The sequence below is a fragment of the Culex quinquefasciatus genome, chromosome 2, assembly GCF_015732765.1.
Source record: "Culex quinquefasciatus strain JHB chromosome 2, VPISU_Cqui_1.0_pri_paternal, whole genome shotgun sequence".
Lineage (NCBI taxonomy): Eukaryota > Metazoa > Arthropoda > Insecta > Diptera > Culicidae > Culex > Culex quinquefasciatus.
In genome coordinates this window covers 133,558,526-133,581,669 of record NC_051862.1, presented here as the reverse complement: position 1 = coordinate 133,581,669, position 23,144 = coordinate 133,558,526, and the positions used below count along the sequence as shown (strand labels likewise).

The following is a 23,144-nucleotide window of genomic DNA, read 5'->3' as shown; positions in this document are numbered from 1 at the left end:
GTCGCCCCCCTGGTCAAAACTGCACTTTTTTACCTCCCTCATGAGGAAAGGTAATAAAATCACTCGAAATATCATCTTCCTAGATAAAAACCTTCTAGATGTACCTTCACGTATACCCATCGACTCATAATCAATATACTGCAAACTTTTTTTTAAAAAAGTTACCTTAAAATTGACTGTAACTTGAAAACGCAGCCATGTTAAGATTACTTTCAAAATATTCAAAATTATTTTAAAAATGCCAATGTGCGGTACCTACAGAAAAACGTTTTTTTCCGAAAGCACTTTTCTCATTTAAATGGGTTGTGATTTAAATTTTTATATTTTATACTTTATAAAATTTGATATCTTGCACCGTTTTCAAATTATAGCCACCTATAATTCATTTTTTTTATTATTATAAAGCGTTTTGTCATAACCAAGAGCACCGTTTTAATGTGTTGCAAATTATTACTTTTCAAAACAAGTGCTAAAAAGTTCAACTTTCAGCATCCATTTTGAGTGCTGAAAAGTAAAACTTTTCAATATGTTTTTCCCAGAGATTAGAAAATAGTAGTTTTGCAACAAGTTGCAAAAAGAGGATTTTTTCAGCACGAGTTCACCGAGTTGGATAAATACGAAAAGTGCTGAAAAAATCAAGTTTTGCAACGAGTTCCATACAACATTTTTTGCAATTCCGAAAAACACCCATTGAGTGAAATTTTAAGTAAAATTTTCATGTATTTTGTCAATAAATCGTTTAAATAAAAAAAATTAAAAAATTTACTTTTCAAAACAAGTGCTGAAAAGTTCAACTTTTCAGCACCCATTTCACCCATTTTTTCAGCATTTATTTTGAAAAGTCGTTCAAGAATGACAGGAAAAGTAAGTAGTTTCACGACGGAATTGCAAAACGAATCTTACAAATTCAATTGAAGAAATTGAAGATTGGAACAATGGTTGCTATGATGCAACCTTTGAAAGAAAATTAAACAGGAATAAATAAGTATTTTATGCATACGATTTCCAATATAAAAAAACCATTGAGCAATTCCAGCCCAAGAATTTTTTTAGGTACTTTTTTTTCGACCCTCTCCGATTTTAATGAAACTTTTTAGACATGTTATCCTTCGCTTCTATAAGCCATTTTTGTGTATATGGAGCCAGCTCCACTCGATAATGACATTTGAGAAGGGCGTAAGTGTTTTAAATATTTTTGTAATTCGGAATTTAAATATTTCTGTATCTCGAAGCCGTTTCATCGTATCAAAAAGTGGTCAAAGACAAACTTGTAGGAAATTTGACGGACATTTTGATAAAAATACACTGAAAGAAAAAAACAATCAACTTTTATGAGATTTTTTGATTTTTAAGTTTAAAAGTCAAATTTGAGGGGGAGCCCACGATTTTTTTTCGTTCAAAATTTTTGTGAAGATAGTCTAAGATGTTTCAAAAAGAATCACGAAAAATGCGGGATGGAGCAACTCACCTATAAAAATACAAAAATCATTTACAGAAACTGTTCTTTTCAAAAGTGCTCTAAACATCAAAATTTTCCAAAAACCGGACACGAGAGTCGATTCTCCAGACAATTTTACATAAAAGTCTCCATATTGACCATTGTCCTTAGTCCAATCCTTGTGAAGTTACAGCGGTTTTAAAAATAAAAATGATGAATAAAATAGGTTTTTTTGATGGTTTTTGGCAATTTCTATGTAACAGACTTAATTTTTCACTCTCTAAAATATTTTTTTCGGAAAGCTCGTCCAATTTCCCATAAGTTTGTCTTTGACCACATTTCAACTGGATGTATGGGCTTACAGATATAATCTAATTTACTATCCAGGTTACTATACTACACTGAAAAAATATAATGTTTTCAGTTATGAGCAATGTAATTAGCTTATATCTGTAATCCCATACATCCAAAGTTTCATTGAAATCGGAGAGGGTCGGGTACAACCGATTCCCTATTTGACATGAAATTGCTCCATTGTTATCAATTTTTCTAAACCAACAAACATTTGATATGATCAAAAATATGTGTTTAGGTTAAGATTTCACAAACTTAGTATTGCAAACCGAGTTGAAAATAAATCAGAAACCAAAAAAATGTACAAGTTCTTTTCTAATATGTAATTCACTATTTATAAATTCCTACATCACTGTGTTATTGTAACTCAGGTTTGGATAGGCATTTTATAGGCATTTCAAAGAATGAAGATGACCTCATCCAGCTGTAGGTTAATTGAGTTATTTATATTTTAAATTCAAAGTAATAAATCATTAAATGGAAATATTTTCTTTTTTCAAGTATACTTGCATGAATGTCCAGACTGAACACAATAATATTGAACACAATAATATTAAAATATTAAATATTCCCAAATAAAAATGGTCCAACATTTAACAACAAGTAGCAAATCACAATGTTTTAAACAAACATTTTCGTCTAATTGTCTTTGTCCGATGGCTTACAGAGGTGATTAAAAGCCAGGAGCACAGAGTGCAGAGGCTTAAATATGAGTGAAAAATATCACACCCCTCGTGCCACGTGCAACAGATAGATCTGGAAGCTCGCAAAGGGGGAACCTATGCCTTTCTTGAGCAACCATCAGCAACCAGTTCCGTCCGATGTTTCTTCAGATGAATGGGGATTCCAGGATGGATGGACGGACAGTGCAGTATTGGGCAGCTTCCAGGAGATAACGGATTTGAGCAGTGCAAGACAGACAGTCGGACAAACAGAGTGGCATCAGTCAGTCTTGGCTTACAGTATGAATGGTTTATTGAAAGGAAGGATTTGTACCTCGATTTGCTAGCTGAGGCAGCCCTTTTTTGGAGATTATATATTTTTATTTTGAAGGACTGCATTGAAATAAAATATTTAAAATATGTACTTTCTCCCCCAAAAATCGTGGAATTATTGCTCGGCACTCAAAAACTAAAACAAAATCCCCACTCGTTGCTCCTGAGCAATGTTTTCATTCGGTGGAAAACTCAAATGTGAAAAGTGCGGATACAAAAGTTGAAGTGGCTAATTGTTTTTGCTCGTAATACTCGGAATGTGCTGCTGCTGTCTGCAGTTCGTGGTGCAGTTCACCAGGCCATGGCGAAAACCAACAACTCTCCCCGCCAGGATATGTAATCTGTTCGGTGTTGGCAACAGCAAAATGCAAAAGTTTGAGCCTGATGAAATTCGGAGCACGTCCGAGCTTTTTCAGAATTGCACCTCCACTCTAGGACGGGTCAAAGGGCGGCACAGTGGGAAAAAAATGATATATGCTTTATTTGTTTATGTTTAAGTAAACAACGGTTGGCTTTTCAACAAAACCGACGTATTGAAAAAGTGCGCTCATTGGCGCTACTCGCTAACCTGTTTTATATTTTATTGTTTTAAACTATTCTGTAGAATTCTAAGAGGAAGGTTGCTGGTCGGTCCCTAGTACCTGGCATATTTTAATTCGCTGCACCTTGTCGAACGCTTTTCATCATGAGCAATTCTCTGAGATTTCGGTCATTCGATTTTTTTTTGTATTTTTTAATCCGGCTGAAACTTTTTTGGTGCCTTCGGTATGCCCAAAGAAGCCATTTTGCATCTTTAGTTTGTCCATACAATTTTCCATACAAATTTGGCAGCTGTCCATACAAAAATGATATGTAAAAATTGAAAAATCTGTATCTTTTGAAGGAATTTTTTGATCGATTTGGTGTCTTCGGCAAAGTTGTAGGTATGGATATGGACTACACTGAAAAAAAATGATACACGGTAAAAAAAAATTTGGTGATTTTTTATTTAACTTATTGTCACTAAAACTTGATTTGCAAAAAAACACTATTTTTAATTTTTTTCATTTTTTGATATGTTTTAGAGGACATAAAATGCCAACTTTTTAGAAATTTTCAGAATGGGCAAAAAATCTTTGAGCGAGTTATGATTTTTTGAATCAATACAGATTTTTTCAAAAAATCGAAATATTGGTTGCAAAAATTTTTCAACTTCATTTTTCGATGTAAAATCGAATTTGCAATCAAAAAGTACTTTAGTGAATTTTTGATAAAGTGCACCGTTTTCAAGTTACAACCATTTTTAGGTAACTTTTTTGAAAATAGTCGCAGTTTTTCATTTTTTTAAAATAGTGCCAATGTTTGCCCACTATTGAAAAAAATATTTTTGGAAAGCTGAGAAAATTCTCTAAATTTTTCTTTTTCGGACTTTGTTGATACGACCCTTAGTTGCTGAGATATTGCCATGCAAAGGTTAAAAAACAGGAAAATTGATGTTTTCTAAGTCTCACCCAAGCAACCCACCATTTTCTAATGTCGATATCTCAGCTACTATAGGTCCGATTAACAATGTTAAAACATAAAACATTCGTGAAATTTTCCGATATTTTCGAAAAAAATATTTTCAAAAATTGAAAATCAAGACGAACATTTCAAACGGGCCAAACATTCAATATTACGCCCATTTGAAATGTTAGTCTTGATTTAAAATTTTTGAAAATATTTTTTTCGAAAAGATCGGAAAATTTCACGAATGTTTCATGTTTTAACATTGTAAATCGGACCTATAGTAGCTGAGATATCGACATTAGAAAATGGTGGGTTGTTTGGGTGAGACTTAGAAAACATCAATTTTCCTGTTTTTTAACCTTTGCATGGCAATATCTCAGCAACTAAGGGTCGTATCAACAAAGTCCGAAAAAGCAAAATTTAGAGAATTTTCTCAGCTTTCCAAAAATATTTTTTTCAATAGTGGGCAAACATGGGCACTATTTTAAAAAAATTAAAAACTGCGACTATTTTCAAAAAAATTACCTAAAAATGGTTATAACTTGAAAACGGTGCACTTTATCAAAAATTCACTAAAGTACTTTTTGATTGCAAATTCGATTTTACATCGAAAAATGAAGTTGAAAAATTTTTGCGACCAATATTTCGATTTTTGAAAAATCTGTATTGATTCAAAATCATAACTCGGTCAAAGATTTTTGCCCATTCTGGAAATTTCTGAAAAGTTGGCATTTTATGTCCTCTAAAACATATCAAAAAATGAAAAAAATTAAAAATAGTGTTTTTTTGCAAATCAAGTTTTAGTGACAAAAAGTTAAATTAAAAATCACCAAATTTTTTTTTACCGTGTATCATTTTTTTTCAGTGTAGTCCATATCCATACCCACAACTTTGCCGAAGACACCAAATCGATCAAAAAATTCCTTCAAAAGATACAGATTTTTCAATTTTCACATATCGTTTTTGTATGGACAGCTGCCAAATTTGTATGGAAAATTATATGGACAAACTAATGATGCAAAATGGCTTCTTTGGGCATACCGAAGGCACCAAAAAAGTTTCAGCCGAATTAAAAAATACAAAAATTAAAATTAAAGAAAAAAGACCGATTCCGTAGAGAACTGCTCTCATGCAGAAAATTTCGCGTAGAAAAGGCCTTCCCTGGGGGCTACAGTGTTAGTCGTATGTTGAGTACTATGTTTGATCAAACTTTAAATATTGTGATATTTTTGTTCATTGATATATGAAACAAAAGTTGCTTTAAATTATCCCCTGATCAATGTCAAAATGAGATTTTTTACATTTTTTCAAATGAAAAAAAATTAAATAAATAAATAAATAAAAATGATTTGAAATAAATCAAAGCTATAAAAAAAAAGATCAAAGTCAATCAAAGGATCAGCGCGTATATAATGGAAATAGTTGTCCCTGCACTTCCGTCATTCGTCTATCTGGTGATGATGTCTTCGATACAGGTTTGCAGCAGAAATCCCGGTTCCTTTTCGAAGCAATCCCATAACTGCTCTTCACATCGTGTCCTTAAATTTAATCGAGTTGGCCTCAAAATTTACACAAATATTTTATGTTATTTTACCTGAGAAATAAGAAAAAATCTTATTTTTTCTGAAAGTTAATTTTTTATATCATTATTATGTGAATTTCGATGAAAAGAAACACAAACAAATTGCAAAGGTATTCTTTTACATGTTAAATAAGCCAATATTATTATTAACGCAATTAAAGCATTTATAAAACTGATGCTACACATTTATGCATCGAAATTTCACTCAATACTGCAAACTACAGACTACCACCATTTTTCAAGGCAAAAAATACACTATTTCCAGCAAATTTCCTCGCCGTGCTAGTATCTACTGGTGAAAAGAGAGTGCTTGACATCGTTGTAGAACATTTTTGAAACTTTTTCCCACCCCAGAGGAGCTGAGAGTGCACCACCTCGTGGAGCATGAAATGTAAAGTGATGGTTGTTTCTCCGACGACACCAACCGCGAACCCATCGTAGCCAAGGCTTATGCAAATTCACTAACACTCTAAACTTTTTATTAAATGAGCAGATAGAGTGAATTTCCTTGAACTTTTTAAATAAGAGAAAAGTGAATTAAATTCTTGAAACAAAAAAAAAGCATGAAAATTCCACCAAACAATGTATTGTTAGATGCACTTTACCAAACGGTACCAATTAATTAAGGCAACGAGGCAACTATTTTACGACCGAATCGTGCCAAAGAACGAATAATAATTTTCCAGTAAATTAATGGTGACCTAGGACCGGAACTGGGTCCAGCTGCCAGCCAGCCCGCCCCGGGAACATTGTTGGCCAACAGTTTACAAAAGCAGCAGCAGTAGTAGCAGTTTCTTCCCTTATCGAGTTGCATGTTTTGATTCAAACACCACCCGTCGTAAGGACTCGAGCGGCTTCGCTCTGACTGCCATTGGCACCGTTTGGTAATTGATGTTATGGCCAAATTATGCAGAGTGAAGTAATTTAATAATAATTTGGCTGTTTGTGCATTGCGAAGGGGAAAATAGTATTAAATCACACGATGAGCGATGAGAAGATGGAATTAATTATAGCATTGAATGTTCAAAACCAAAATATAAAAAAGGATAATATTTTGTTTTAGTGCCGTTTAGAAATTCTCTAATTTTAACACCAAAAAGGCCAACATATCGTGTTGTTTTCAATTAGGTAAAATTCAAAACTGTTCGCGACTACTGTTGTTTTCAACTAATCTCTATAAAAATGTCAGGACAGGTTTTGATTTTGTTCTAGATGTGAGTGGTCAGTAGGTTAGGGCCAATTTCCGGATTGTTTCAGATTTACATCAGGTTCCTTTGCGTAGTTTGTGTGTTCGTCGTAATATCCCAAAAGAATCTGCTTAAAGTTCAGAGTTTCTTTTTTTTGCGTATTTATATAAATTTTGCACACACGATTGATATTTTAAAGGAAGCCATTTTCATCATCACTTTGGGGACTTTAAAAATGTTAGTACAATTTTGGTATATGTCCATATGAAAATGAATATCAAAATATTCACAAATTGGTATCTCGATCCCACGGTGTATTTTTTTCTAATTTGGGGGGGGAGGTCCAGTGCAACTTTTTTTAAAGTTTTTTATCAATTTTAGCCGGGAACCGTGGTGTACGGGTAAGCGTGGTTGCCTCTCACCCAGTCGGCCTGGGTTTGATCCCAGAAGGTCTCGGTGGAATTTTTCGAGACGCGATTTGTCTGATCACGCCTTCCTTCGGACAGGGAAGTAAATGTTGGCCCCGGTTTAACCTAGAGGTTAGGTCGTTAGCTCAATCCAGGTGTAGAAGTCGTCTCCCTGGGTCCTGCCTCGGTGGAGTCGCTGGTAGGCAGTTGGACTAACAATCCAAAGGTCGTCAGTTCAAATCCCGAGATGGATGGAAGCTTAGGTGTAAAAAGAGGTTTGCAATTGCCTCAACAATCAAGCCTTCGGACACCTAGTTTCGAACGCCAAGGCAATGGTGTAGAGCGAATAATTTAGATTTTTTAAATTAATTTCATAGCATACACCCAAACGGCGGTCGCATGATTGAGATGCATGGCGGCATGAAAGTATATCAGAATCTGCATGAAAACTGTCCTCATGCATTTTTTGCGATATAGAGGTATGGTATGACATTTTTGCCCGTTACCGACAATTATCGACATTACCGACGGCTTTTTGGTTGTATTGCACAAAAAAAACCTAATAAGAACGAGGATTGAACCACCAACTTCTTGGTTGTTGATCCGACACGCTACCACCGCGCCATGGACACTTGATAAATTGTGAGAGAAAGAGCACCAACATATTCGATAATTGTCGGTAACGGGCAAATATGACATACCCCTTTATCGCAAAAAAATGCATAAAGACAGATTTCATGCAGATTCTGATATACTTTCATGCCGCCATGTATCACAATCATGCGACCGCCGGTTGGATGTAGAACGAATAGCCAGTCTAATGTACATATTTGTCAACTAACTTATCAATATGCTTTAAAAACTCTTATGGACTATCCATAAACCACGTGGACAGCTTAGGAGGGTAGGGTTCAGCGATTGTCCATGCTTTATACAAAAAAGATTTGTTTTGTATGGAAAGTGTCCACAAGGGGGGTCTGAGATTTTAAAAATAATATAAACGTGGTTTATGGATGGTCCCATCTAGTTAATATTTGAACCACCAAAAAAAGTTTACATACCCTTATTTCCGAGTTTTCTTCTTCAAAAAACCCAAAAATAGGAGCCCCTTTGCATAGTGCCAAATATCAGACCTGAGAATTTTTTTATGTTATGTTTGTTTTACGAAACACACCGTGCTCATATTAATCTTCTGTTTTATTTGACTTGATGACAAAAAAAACGTCATCTATTGTGCTTTTGCACGATATGGTTTAAAATTGTTTGCCCAAGTTGATATCATACACTTACAAAAATCGTTGAGAAAAACTTTAAAAAGCGTTTAGAAACATACTTATTTCACGAGAAAGCAAAAAAAAATAAATTTATTTTTTTCAAAGAAATAAAGAGGGTGGATTGATTGATTATTTATCCAAATTTTAGTTAAATAAATTTCAACATGAAATTTAATGTTAAACATAGCTTAAATTTTTATTAAAACTCTGTGGGCAATTTCAGCCCAAAACAGGAATTGTTCTTGAAAACAATTATAAAAATCATTCGTTCGGACTGTTTTTTATGTGATCTAACTTCAAAAGTTCAGTCAGTTTTTCAGTATAATTAGTTGAATGATAGCAACCTTAATATTAAATTAACCTACATAAAAAATAACACGAGTTAATCTAAAATTTAGTGCATCTATCCCGGGAATTCCCGGGACAAAATTCCCGGGATTTTTCCAAAACCGGAAGTTCCAGAAACCCGGGAATTTTTATATTTTGTTCCGGGAATTCCAGGAATTGAAAAAAACAATATCCGGTCTGAAAATTCTAATAAAAATACCTATACCCTGAAAATACCTATAAATTTTATTTCAAAAACACATAAATATTTATTATTTACAAACTTATTTTACCATCTCCTAGTGGAAAATTGTCCAAAGATTCCGAAAATGCATACCGTTTTCCGATTTGAAATCATGTTCAATGAGAAAATTATGCAACTTTGAGAATATTAAAATAATGCTATTCATCAACATTTTCTTAATTATAGTTAACTAACTATTGAAACTTTTTAAAATATTATGAAAACTTCTTCTTGAAGTACTTTGAACACTTCTCTACCATGGTCAGTATGATTACATATCATCCCGAACGTATTTAATTTGGACTCTTCATTTTGTGGAAATTTTTAAAACCTTACCCTGTCTATCACCCCGTTTAACGGTACGACGATTACCAAATTTATTGCTCTAAAATCTCCTGTACCTATTCAGACTGTAATTCTAATTTTCCCTAGTTGGCGGTAGCGACTTAACCCTCTACTGCCCAAATTTCTTTTTTGAAATTTTTTATTTTTCCCGTGTTCAGGAGGTCATTTTGAGCAGCTTTTGTTCTACGCAAAACTTTACTTCTCTTGTTTTATGTTTTTGTTGTTTCATTTTTAGTATTTTAATCTGCATTTATCTTGCTTAGTTTATGTTTGGTTTTGGTAGTATTTGGCCTCTCTACCACCTCTTATCATTACATTTTGCATATCTAATTTTTTCATGTTTTTACAGTAACTTTTTCAATTTTTGCATGTTTTTCACATTTTCTGCTATAGAATGGCACCATTATCATTTAAATTGTAAATAAATGCGTAGAGGCAAAGTCTGGGACACAAAAAAAATTACTTCTTTTTACTTAAATTTAAGAAATGTTAGTAAAAAACACTGCTAAAGTTGACCTCTAAAAAAATGAAGTTTTTAAAAACATTGGCAAAGTCACATAAAACAAGTAAAACTTCCAACCAATAAATTTTCTGAAATTTTAAGAGTTCTTCTTTCCAACGCTTTTTGAAGATCAAAAATTGGTTGAAAAATGGATTTTCGGCGATTTTTTAAATCGAAGCCCGTCTAAAGGCGGGGTTGGGTTGTAGAGGGTCAAAGATAATTTTTAATATATTTATTAAATAAAACATGAAAGTCTGAACTTATATAACAATTAACATTGACTGGTATCATTATATTTGCTGTCGTTTTTTTATTTTTGAGACATTTTAAAAGATTTTTTTAAACTTTTGTAGTCATTTTATATAAAAAAATTAAAAAAATATAAATATCTATAAGAGACTTACCGTCATCAGGGGTGACATTGGGTGTGGGGGTGCGATTGGGTCACACAAAAATGTTGAAATTTGTATGACCCAATCTCACCCTCCAGACCCAATGTCACCCCTGATAACGGTATTTAATTTGAATCAAACTGGATAATAAATTGCGGTCCATTTAAAATCCAAAGCATAATAAAGAACCAAAAAAAATCTTTTTAGCTATCTGAAAAATGCTATCCGTGTTGAGATTGATGTGTAGATTATCAGCAATTAATATTATTGAGCTAAATCTATGATTTTAACATGAAAAAATAACAAATATGACGACCAGTAATCATATTTTTTGAACTGAAAAATCATGTTTATTCTATAAAAAAATACCAAAAACCGTTGTGTGGGAAATCGATTCCCACGATTGGCTTTTAAATTTTAGACGTTTAGACGAACACTTTTTGAAAAAAAAGTTTTAATAAATGGTTTTTGTATTATTATTTCTTGAACCGCACTCATTGTGTAATACTAACATTGGAAAAAAAATATTAGAAAAAAATCAAATTGTACATGATGCTGTAGACCTTATAGTGCATTGATTCTCAACCTTCCTCTAGGCTGATACCACCTGCAATATTTGAGCAACGCTGATCTGGTGCATCCTTCAAATGAATTTTCTACCACTTGAATCCGTACTCCATTGAGAATGTGCAGAAAAATAATTCATTGGTGTAACATGTAAAATGGCAAATTTCCCACTTATGTTAACAATTGATGTCAGAAATTCAACTTTGCTTGCCCAAGTAAAGGAGTGCCTGTTCCATTTATTCCACAGAAACCCCTAATGAATGCTATTACCATTCAAATTAAATTTGAAAGTACCAACCACTTTTGAGAAAGTCCCAATTTCAAACCCAACCAAAATCCCAACTAATTGGAGCACCAATCATCAAATTCCATTCATTACTATTCATTATACACTGTTCCTTCCGAAAAAAAAATATAATTTCCACCAAAAGTCGCCGCTGATTAATTGCGTCCAAACAAAATTAACACTACTGAAACAGAAAACAAAAATCCTGCCAATAAAAAAAATCTCACCGCCAAGTGCAGCTGAAATAATAATAAATGAACTCCCTTCGACAGCCAACTCACCTGCTCAATACCTTCGTTGATTTCACAATTTTCGGCGTAGTCGCGACATAATTACCGGTGGCCGGTGTTGTCGGACCAGCTGTGCTATCAGCCTCTTCCTCCTCACCATCATCATCGCCATCGTTCTCATCATAATGATCCTGCTCCTGGTCGTCCTCATCGACAACCTGGTCCTCATTAGCGGCGGTGGTAGTGGCCTCACTCTGCTGGAAGGAGGTTTTCGTCCTGTCGAAGGCCCTCATGGCTTTGTGGGTTCTCGTTTGGCTTTCTTCTGAGGTGGCCAGGGCAAGGGCTACCAGTAGGACCAGCAGCATGGCCAGTTCTCTTTTGTGAAACAACATTTTTTCAAGGGGAGGAAAAAAGTATCCTTTCTATTCAATTTGGTGCTTTTCGACGTGCCTGAATGGTTCCTTTCACGGAAAATTCGCGATGTTTTCCCTTCTCGACTACAGTTTTCCACCTAGTTTTTCACCAAACAGAAAAAGGGGAAAATTCTGGAAAAACCACCCGAGCAACGATGGTCCTATTTCACTAGCAAATATTTTATCATAATTTCATTTTTCCACGCCGACGATTTTTTCCACGACGATCACAACGAACTTGGGGAAAGGCACGCCCGCGTCCCGGTGCTCAAAAGGCGAAAAATGGTACGATTTTCTTCTGTTTTCCCACCGAAGAAGAATTTTCCTCTGGTCACGTCGTTCGATCCACACACACACACTCGAGTTCACTTTTTATTTGCTCTGGATCGCGACCGCGCGTCTTCAAAGATCAGCCAAAGTAACGTGATTTTCCGACGAAAAAGAATTTTCCTCCACGAACCAGAGAAAACGAAGAAAAAAATCAGCAAACAATGGTGAATCGAAAAAAATATAATTTTCCTCTCGTCCACACACTCAGCCTCACCCACTGGAAGCTTTTCCAAGTTTTTCGGATCCTCACCAGGAATAATCTGATAAATGTCTATCTTTTATCACGGTCCACAAATGATTGAAATAGATTAGATTACTGACGGTCGGAAAAAAGCGCGATGGCTTTCTCCTGCCAGCGTCGATTTGGAACGGAGAGAGAGGGGGGGTGGTAATGCACTGACTCAGGCCGTCCGTTTCTGTTATTGGTCGAAAAGGCCAAGAAGCTGACCGCGTGCTCCAGAGGTTTTGGCTGAGAAAGTAGCAGCAAGTAGAGTACGAAGCGCTCGAGATCTTTTGAACCAATTGACACCTTGACTGGTGGGTTCTAGAGGGGTTGCTGGAGGAGGGAGAAACGGTGAACCAAAAGCAAGTTTTATGTTTGGTATACATATTAAATATTTTTTAAATTCGAATCGATAAAACCCTTGAAAATTGCATTGAAATCCTATCTGATAACTCCGACTCAAGACGAGCTTCAATCTAAAAATTATCATTTTTTTCTAATTTCAACCATTTTTTTTGAGTTACAACAATAGATGGATGAGTCATTCTCCGCCAACTCACCCCAACCCCCCTTCAATTTTCGTGAAATTTCGTAGTCCGTGATCACGAATCCGAGGACCATTTTTCGATATCTCGTAACGGTGCGGCGGTATTACCTTCCATTTTGCTGGATTTTTACTAAGACAACGTTTTTCAGTAATTTGTAGCTCGAAACCGTGAAAAGATAGACATTTTGTGTCAAAGGGACTTTTGTATCAAATTGGACACCCGATTTGATGGCAACTCGGTGTGTTCCGAAGAACAAACTAAAGACCGGGGTAAACCGAAATATTCCGTCGAGAGGTCTGAAGCAACTTTTTGTTGTTTTTTTTTATTTTAATGGATATTTCTTCAGAAAATCGCTTAAAATAAATGGATTTGACCAATATTTGATCTCCAACCAAAATTTTCTGAACTAAATTTACCAGAATTCTAGTTTTATTTGAAATCTAAAAAAATACACCAACATATTGCCTGGATACAAATTTGAGACAATGCTAAACTTAGATTGAGAGACATGTACCTAGTTTTATGGGAAATTTAATGTACTTTCTGAACCTACGAGGTTAATTTTTCATTCAGAACAAAAAAAATTTTTTAATTTATTTTGAAAAAAAAGCTAAAACGAAAAGATTTGCTTGAGAACCATATGTCTAAACGTTCAAATAATTGGAAAAGGAAAAAACCCAAACAAAAAATTTAGAACTTTGATGAAAATTGCTATTAATTTTACAGAATTGCGTTTATAAATTGCGCTGATAAATTAAATAAATTCCGATATTTTATTTTGAGAAAATATTCTGCAAACTCTTTTCTAGGTACTCAATGATTTGTTAAAAAAAAACTCTATAAATGCCAAAGTTTAATTGGGCAAGAGGAGTAAGGATATGGCATTCACTTTTAAAGTAATTTAGGTACAGACAAATGTACACAATTCTGACAAAGTTGACATTAATTTCTGAAAATGAGCAAATTTTATATTACTTTTTCAATTCTCAAACACAAATTTCATGCTACAATTTGTTGGAATTTCAATAAATTATGTTTATAAACTTAAAAGTAGTCAATTGTTTGAAAATCATTGCATCTTAGAACGGTTATTTCAAAAGACCGGTGTTTCAAAAAGAAATGCGGCTTTTTTTTGGGTCGTTCGCTCTTTTAAGTGAACCGGCTCTTTGAGCGGCTCGCTCTTTTTTTTGCCCACCTCTTATTCGCTGTATTTCAGCAATCAGAGGTCCAATCTTCAACACTTTTGTTTATATTTCCTCTTGCTCATAAGTTGCGGTTATTTGTCACCTAAAACATTAAAAAATCCAAAATTAAAAGATATAGATTTTGGGAAATTGATTTTTTGTGAAAAAAAATGTTTTACCTACAACTTTGCCGAAGACACCAAACCGATCAAAACATTCCATAAAAAGATTTTAGAATATTTACGTACCATTTATGTATGACCAGCACATTTTGTAGTGCTTCAAAAAACCTTTAAATTCTAGAAAGTTAATCAAATTGCATCAAATTTTCGAAAATTTATTACTTCCAGATAGAGGGTGACGATTCTTGCGATTTTCAATTTCCCGGGAATCGAGAGTTGAATTTGATTTTTTCCCGGGAGTTCCCGGGACCCGAGAATTTTTTTTAACTATGCCAATAGTGCCAATAGTTTTAATAGAAAAGTAATAAATTTGTTTCTTTTCAATCAATTCAATTACAATTCACATTTATTCAAACGTTAATTGAGACAGTCTCAATATTTTGAGAAACTATTTATTTTCATTTAACATTTGTCCCTGATCACGAATCCGAGGTCCGTTTTTCGATATCTCGTGACGGAGGGGCGGTACGACCCCTTCCATTTTTGTACATGCGAAAAAAGAGGTGTTTTTCAATAATTTGCAGCCTAAAACGGTGATGAGATAGAAATTTGGTGTCAAAGGGACTTATATGTAAAATTAGACGCCCAATTTGATGGCGTACTCAGAATTCCGAAAAAACGTATTTTTCATCGAGAAAAACACTAAAAAAGTTTTAAAAACTCTGCCATTTTCCGTTACTCAACCGTAATTTTTTTTGGAATATGTCATTTTAAGGGAAATTTAATGAACTTTTCGAATCTACATTGACCCAGAAGGGTTATTTTTTCATTTAGAACAAAATTTTTCATTTTAAAATTTCGTGTTTTTTCTAACTTTGCAGGGTTATTTTTTAAAGTATAAAAATGTTCTACAAAGTTGTAGAGCAGACAATTACAACAAATTTGATATATATACATAAGGGGTTTTCTTATAAACATCACGAGTTATCGCGATTTTACGAAAAAAAGTTTTGAAAAAGTTGGTCGCCGTTGATCATGCCCGTTCATGTTCACCCGCGACAGACACGGACGACGAAACAAAGAGAAACGCAAAAAGAACTTTTTTTCGTAAAATCGCGATAACTCGTGATGTTTATAAGAAAACCCCTTATGTATATACATATCAAAAATTTTGTAATTGTCTGCTCTACAACTTTGTAGAACATTGTTACACTCTGAAAAATAACCCTGCAAAGTTAGAAAAAACATGAAATTTTAAAATGAAAAATTTTGTTCTAAATGAAAAAATGACCCTTCTGGGTCGATGTAGATTCGAAAAGTACATTAAATTTCCCATAAAATGACATGTTCCAATTTTTTTACAGTTGAGTAACGGAAAATGGCAGAGAATTTAAAACTTTTTTAGTGTTTTTTTCGATGAATAATACGTTTTTTCGGAATTCTGAGTATGCCATCAAATCGGGCGTCTAATTTTACATAAAAGTCCCTTTGAAACAAAATTTCTATCTCATCACCATTTTAGGCTGTAAATTATTGAAAAACACCTCTTTTTTCGCATGTTCAAAAATTGAAGGGGTCGCACCGCCCCTCCGTCACGAGATATCAAAAAACGGACCTCAGATTCGTGATTAGGGACAAAAGTTACCCCTTAGGACAAAGTTTCACGCAAATCAAAGAGGGGTCGGGGCAACTTTTCCCGATTTCGTGTGAGTTGATAGAGCATTACCCATATAGCGGAATTAAAAGGAACAACTCGTCTCTTTGTATTCATAGTAATGCATTCTGATAAAACGCTCAACCAAACCACAAGAACTATTTCTACCTTTAGTTTTTATTTTCAGAATCTGAAAATACAAGATCGTTTGTTGAGCTTATTAGGACTCAACATTTTTTTAATGTTTACAAATCTTCATAACCCGCTAAGTGATTTTTCAAAAGGTGCACAAACTTGTTGCATGAACTGGTTATAAGATTTCTGTGAAATAAAAAAAATAGCTGATTACTATATAATTTCCCAGTATCGGGATTTTTGCAATATGATGAATAACAACTCAAAACAACAATTTAAAGTTGTATTTTGTTCCTTCTTAAGGTCAACTTATTGAAAAAATATCAGCTAACGCGTATACCCGAATATTCACAATTGGCGGACCTTAACTTTACAAAGATTGCAAGAGTTTTTATCCAAAACGTAATTTAATATTGAGGTTGATGCGAAACACAAACTAACTTATTGACATCAAAAAATGAAATCACCTTGATACAGCGAAATCAACTAACATAGAACTTTAAAAAAACCCAAGATAATGAGGATTGCTATGCTCGAGAGGGTATGGAAATTGAACATATTTTTAAAAGTCTTTTCCATCAAAACTTCAGTTTTATTTCTGGGTTGTAACTGCTAAGTATGCTTTAAGGTAAATTTTTGGGTCCACATAATTTTTTTTTTTTTGGTTTCTCTCAATTATAACTATTGGAATTTTTGATAAGTTAAAATTTAAACTTTCAGAATAAGAAGATTAGAGAAGCATTAGTTTGTTCGAACTTATACATACAATATTCTAAACAATTCCTTATTTTTCAAAAAAAAATCTGATTAGTTTATATAATTTTTCTTCGATATTTATAAGCATAAAATTTCCCGGGAGTCTCGACCAAATTTCCCGGGAATCGAGAGGTCTAAAAATTGACGATTTCCCGAGATTTTTTTCCCGGGAATTCCCGCTCGTCACCCTCTACTTCTAGAACATGATTGCATGATGCAAGGTTTCCAAAATAAAAAAAAAAACAGATTCCCAGCAAAAAAAATGTGAGCCGTACTTTTTATCTTCAAGGGATTAAACAGAGCCTCAGAAAGCTCAATCTTCAATGTTATATAGTGAGCAAGCAAGTAAACAGGTGAGGAGGCAATTTTCTATATAAGTTGTATAAATAGTGAAAATAATCATCAAATTGGATGGAATTAAGACCGAATCCTCTTAGTCTGTTGACATGGATGGCTGAAATGGCTAACATGCTCAAAAATGCCATAACTGAAAAAAGTGACTTTCATCGGCGAAAAGTCAAATTTGAACCACTCTAAGCAGCATAGAATATAAAAAAAAATCCCTAAATAAAAGAAGATAGAGGAGACTTTAATGTATTAACTAATGATGCATAATTGTTATATAAGTGGCATCACAAAAAAATAATCGAAATCCACCAATTCTCTCTACTTTTTGCTCGAACATCATCAAATCGGTATACCGCGACTCCCACCGACAAGCACTCCCCACCCTTAGAAGCCACGTACGTACGTACTGCGGTGCCAACTCGCACACACAGCACCATTCTGCAGAACCAGGCCACCACCGGATTCCACCGAAAAGCGAACCAATCGAGTTACTGTGCCCTGCCCATGTGTCATGTGTACGTCCGTCCGCCCAGCTCGATGTGCCCGAACAAGTGCGAATGAGTTTTGTCAATTATCGTGTTTGGAAGAAATTGTTTGTTCTTTCCAATGCCCCACTATCAGCTCCACCGAGGCCAATAGGTTTCCACGATTCTGCTCTGCCAATAGGTTTCCACGATTCTGCTCTGCTCTGATGAATCTGGAGCAGCTCCGTCGAGGATGATGCCCCTGATTTGGTCGTGATGTCAGTGGGATGGGACACGATTTCTCCTCCTTGGACCAGCGTTGATTGGCCACAGATTGATTGGCTTTCCTGGAGTGCCAGCGCAAAGATCACAAATAACACCGGAACCTCTTCCCATTAGGAACCGTATTTGGCTGATGCGCTAACCAATCTTGTCAGATGATGGAATTCTGGGATTCTGCTGTTGCTATATCATTGCTCGTGTTTTTTGGCACACACTGTCGGAAAAGGCGTTATTGGAGCGGAACCATTTGTTTAAAGCACGTTTGAGTTTCCGGAGAAAAAATTACGGATGATTCCGAATCGGAGCACTAATATGCGAAGGGTGTTGACGAGTTAGTTGTTAGGAACAATTGAAGCAAGGGTAAAGCTTGGATCAATCTGGGTTTTTTTATCGATTTATGTTGTAATTCTGATCGTCCATCAGTATCCTATTAAAATATAGGATTTTGCGAACAATGATTATGAATTGTGAATGGCTATTAAAAACCCGATTTAGTATCACCAAGAGGTCTTTCTTACCTTTTTGAAGCTGTGTCTCAATTATCGGTACGAAAACTATGTCCAGATCCATTATCCGACCTATCGTTGGTTAGGCAATCGAATGTCCTTCAAGACAATTTTTTCTAATACTAATGGTTATGAAGGATTACATATCTCTGCGTATAATATTTAATAAAATTAAGTAGAAATTTACTGTAGTGTTACACTTAAAAAAATTACAAATTACAATGTTACCCAAAAGTTTATTCTTTTTAATTTTTTTGATTCTACTTTTTTCTCAAACTGGTCATAAATGCCTTAAATTACCGTTCATTCGATTTTTAAGTGGGATTATGATATAGTCTGCAAAATAGCAAAATTTTTCAACCACATTTTGGTATTATTTTGGTATTACAGTATTTTATCAAATTAATAAATGATGAAATGATGTATCAAAGCTAATGCTTTCATTGAAAACGGGAAATTTCAAACTTAATTTTAAACATTTTTGATATACCCCCTAAAGAAATGACTTGAAATTGTGTAAAATTTTCTAAGTCAGGATACCACATTTTGGTATTAAAGTGTTTTTTTTTTTAATTCCTCTGAAACAATGGGAAACTTTTTACCAATTTTGACAAGATAATTAATTTTGCGCTAAAATGACTTGAAACCCAACAATGTAAAAGCTGATTTTAATTTTTTTTATATACTCACTAAGATTTTTTTTAAATCGTTGAAATTTCGCTAAGTTGGGATAACCAATTACTTTGAAAAACAAGTCAATCGAATTTTGGTGAATCTAAATCCAGTTTCATTTTTCAATCTCGTTATTTTTCAGAAGCTTCAAGAACTTCAAGTACAAGCCTTTTATCAATGGCAAATGTATTCGATGTGGCGAAGAATATCACTAAAAACAACATGGAATCATCAGGTGAGTAGATTTGGTTATTGCATATGGATCATTTCCGTTTTTTCACTAACTGCAACTGCTGCACTAAAAAATGGCATGAAATACCAAATTTTGGTATTACTTGTGCAAATACCAGCGACCAAAAAGTGCCCTTGGTTGCTCAGTAATAGATGGTAAAATTCCATAAAATCATACCAAAGTTTTGTACGTGGAAGACCACAGGAATACCAAAATCTGATTATCCAAGGCCGCGGGAATATCTAAAAACAAAACCATGGCAATACCAAGTTTTGGTATTCAAGTAATGATCAAAAATCCAGAAGACCTCAACTTGGTATTGAAATGGTTTTATTTTGTGATATTATTTTACCCTTGGAACAAGGTTTGGTATTCCTGTGGTCTTCCACGTACAAAACTTTGGTATGATTTCTTGGTATTTTACCATCTATTACTGGGCAACCAGGGGCACATTTTGGTCCCTGTTATGTGCCCAAGTAATACCGAAATTTGATATTCCCGTGTTATTTACCCCTGCTCGGGATATTACTGCATTTATGAAACAAAACATTGCAACTCAGCTTCACGGTTAATGGTGAACAGAAGCTTTACGAACCAGAAGCCGATTGCAAAACTAAAATATCAACAATTTCTAATGATAAGGATCGCTACAGACAGCTTGTCTACAAAAGTCGTCATAATCTCAGCTTAAGTATTTGGAATACTCTTAGGGACTTCCGTAATGCAGATAGTTGTTTTGCTATGACCTCTACTTATCACCGTGTGTTTATAGCAACACTACTTACAAGTGAGTTGTATAAATCAGCTTGTCCAACATTCGGTTGCGTTCAGTTCTGTCCATACTTCGTCGAGTTAAGTTACTTAACCGTAGTGTTCTCTGTGCAAAATGACTCAACTAATTAGACTGCTAATACCCATTGCATTCCTGGCATCAATTGGTCTGGTGAGTAAAGTGACACCAGTCAACTGCAATTAACCTGCTCAAAATGCATCAATCGCTAATAAATTCAAGGTTTGTTACGCTCAACCGGCGCCCAAGGCAACCCTCCCCAGACCTAACGAGTGTGGAAATGGTCAGTCTGACCGACTGATTAATACAGCGCTTCCTTTCCTGGGAGAGTACCCCTGGACTGCGCTGATCCAGTACCGCAAGCCCGATGGAAAGCTGGAGTTCAGCTGTGGCGGTTCGTTAATCAACGCTCGTTACATTCTGACTGCCGCTCACTGCATCAGTGGAATCCCGAAGAACTGGAAGATGTGAGTTTTAAGAACGACTAGATGGGGTTGAATTTAATCTGAGGGGTTTTGTTGTAGAGTTGGAGTCCGTCTTGGGGAGCATGACCTGAGCAACGCTGGTCCGGACTGCGAAGACGACCTGTGCGCCGATCTCCACATTGACATGACGATTGACAAGCTGATTGTTCATGAAGATCACAACAACCTGCCACGCAGTCAATGGGATGATATTGCACTGATTCGGTTCGATCGGGATGTGACCTTCTCGGACTATATCAGACCGATTTGTCTGCCGCTTGATGATGAAGTACGTACTGGTAACACCACTGGACTAAGAGTTACCGAAGTTGGATGGTCCAGAACAGTTGGCAGTAAGTAATTTATTTTGAAATTATTGGACAGAAAATTTCTATAAGGTAAATCTCTTTTCAGGCAGAATTAGTGACACGAAGATGCGAACCGAGCTGGAGATTCTGAACCGTACCGAATGTGATACGGCGTATCAACAGCAGGAGATTACCCTGCGGGATACTCAGCTGTGCGTGAGCAGACCGAAGCTTGCAGACGTATGTCACGGCATTGCCGGAAGTTCACTGATGCAGCGAGTTGGTGACAGCTTTTATCTGATTGGGATCACTAGCTTTGGACCAACGGGGTGTGGCAAGAAGAACATTCCGGATGTGTACACTAAGGTGGCGAGTTATGTTGATTGGATTGAGAGCAAGATGGAGTAGAACACTACTAAACAGGTTTCAAAAAGTTTTTTAAAACAACTGTTCAAAAAATAACTCACAGCAAAAATTTTTGCTTTTAAAATCAAATGTACACAAAAAATGCGAATAAATTCATAATAATACCAAATACTTTTAACTGGAACTGGGTTTTACTTAAAATTAAATATAAGCTAAAGCCAAATGCGTGCGGGGTTCACGGTTTAGCTGGTTACAGCGGCCTTGGTTGTTGTTAGGCCGTTAAGTCATTCTAAGTGTAGGAGTCGTCTCCACGCTATAAGTAGGGTAGGGTAGTCATCAATGAGACACTTTTGGTTTTTAACTTTCATCGATTTTTGTATTTTTTTCATAAGCATGTTTTAATGAGCTTTATGTTTCATTTTCTTTTTTTTTATGTATTCTAACATTGACCAAAATATGAGAGCGATCTGACGTCTACAGCCAGAGTTATTCAACTGTCTCATTGTAGAGGCACTTGGCAGGAACAATGAGACAGCTGGGGAACAATGAGACACTCTATGAAAATCAATACTTTTCTAGTAAAACATCATGTTTTTATACTGTTCCATTGCAGGTGACTTGCCTTTAACATATTAAAGCAATTTTGCCAACATGAAACTTTAGTTAACAAAAGTTATACTAAAAAGTATTTAAATTTTGTAAAATCCATATATTTTACAAAATAACTTTATATTTTTGGTTAAATGAAGTTCAAACTCAATAAATATGCCAAAAATCACTTCCAATTCATTTTTTGAAAGATTTCCATAGATTTTGAAAAGTTTAATGAAGAAAAATCAAAGTGTCTCATTGTTACTCATGGGCCGAAAAGAGTGGGGAACAATGAGACAGCCCTGGATTCTGGGTATATTCTAAATTTTGGCCAAACCTAATAATAGGACATTGTAGCCCAACTCATGCCCTGTGAAATGACGAAAGAAATTTGGATAAATATTAGTTTTTGTGTTAATGGCAGCCTATGAGCCAAAATGTAATTTTTAATCATAATTTACTTTTACACCCCAGAATCAAACTTGTATGAATAACTTTGCAAGGGAGCGTCCATAACCAGAGCCATTATTATGACAGACGTGTATGTAGTAGATACACCTTTCTCCCAAATATGAGCCTGATCGGTTGAAATTACGACTTGTGAGAGCCATTTTATCATTGATCACCGTGTCTCATTGATGACTACTCTACCCTACAAACAACACGCCAAACCAAGCCTGCTCCGGTGGAATCGCTGGCGGCGGTTGGACTCGCAATCCAAAAGTCGTCAGTTCGAACCCTGGAGTGGAAGGTTCCTAGGAGTAAAAATAGGTTTGGGTGCTCTCCCCATTCAAGCCTTTGGGCTCCTAGGTTCGAGCAAAAACTTGCAATAGAGACCACCTGGACCTGGGGGTAGTTAAAGTGGATGGTTTGATTTGACTGGAAAATTCATTGAATATTGGAGCTGTTTGTTGAAGATGCATTGTTTTTGGTGAGCGCTTTCCATAATTATTTGCTACATATTATTTTATTTTTCTCTCCTATATGGATACCGAGCTCGATTTGCTCTCTATCCGCATTCACAATTTCTTATTCCTGATTTTCTGTTCTTCTTTTGCTTCTTCCTACTATTTGTCTCTTTTATGTCGACCAATCCGCATTGACATACTATCTTTTCGTTTTTTTTTTTTTCTTGTCT

The 23,144-nt window shown here is 35.1% G+C and overlaps 2 protein-coding genes across 2 annotated transcripts in view; one reads left to right on the top strand and one right to left on the bottom strand.

The window, feature by feature from the left end:
* The window catches only part of LOC119768039, a 50,905-nt gene extending 38,521 nt beyond the window's left edge, over window positions 1-12,384 (bottom strand). Inside the window, exon 1 of the mRNA XM_038258342.1 lies at window positions 11,670-12,384. Within this exon, the coding sequence (XP_038114270.1) occupies window positions 11,670-12,010 (341 nt within the window). The 5' untranslated portion in view covers window positions 12,011-12,384. The remainder of the gene's footprint in view (window positions 1-11,669) is intronic.
* Window positions 12,385-20,292: 7,908 nt separating this feature from the next.
* Window positions 20,293-21,593, top strand: LOC6042978 (CLIP domain-containing serine protease 14D). The gene is made up of 4 exons (XM_001854283.2): window positions 20,293-20,430; window positions 20,500-20,744; window positions 20,802-21,094; window positions 21,156-21,593. The coding sequence occupies exons 1-4, from the start codon at window positions 20,374-20,376 to the stop codon at window positions 21,455-21,457; spliced, it is 897 nt and encodes a 298-aa protein (XP_001854329.2). The 5' UTR covers window positions 20,293-20,373; the 3' UTR covers window positions 21,458-21,593.
* Window positions 21,594-23,144: the final 1,551 nt, after the last annotated feature.

Bases quoted from the DNA above. Each gene is read 5' to 3' on its own strand.
- LOC6042978 (XM_001854283.2), top strand. From the start codon at position 20,374: ATGACTCAACTAATTAGACTGCTAATACCCATTGCATTCCTGGCATCA. The intron at 20,431-20,499 runs GTGAGTAAAGTG...AATAAATTCAAG, and splicing joins TCCTGGCATCAATTGGTCTG to GTTTGTTACGCTCAACCGGC. The intron at 21,095-21,155 runs GTAAGTAATTTA...ATCTCTTTTCAG, and splicing joins ATGGTCCAGAACAGTTGGCA to GCAGAATTAGTGACACGAAG.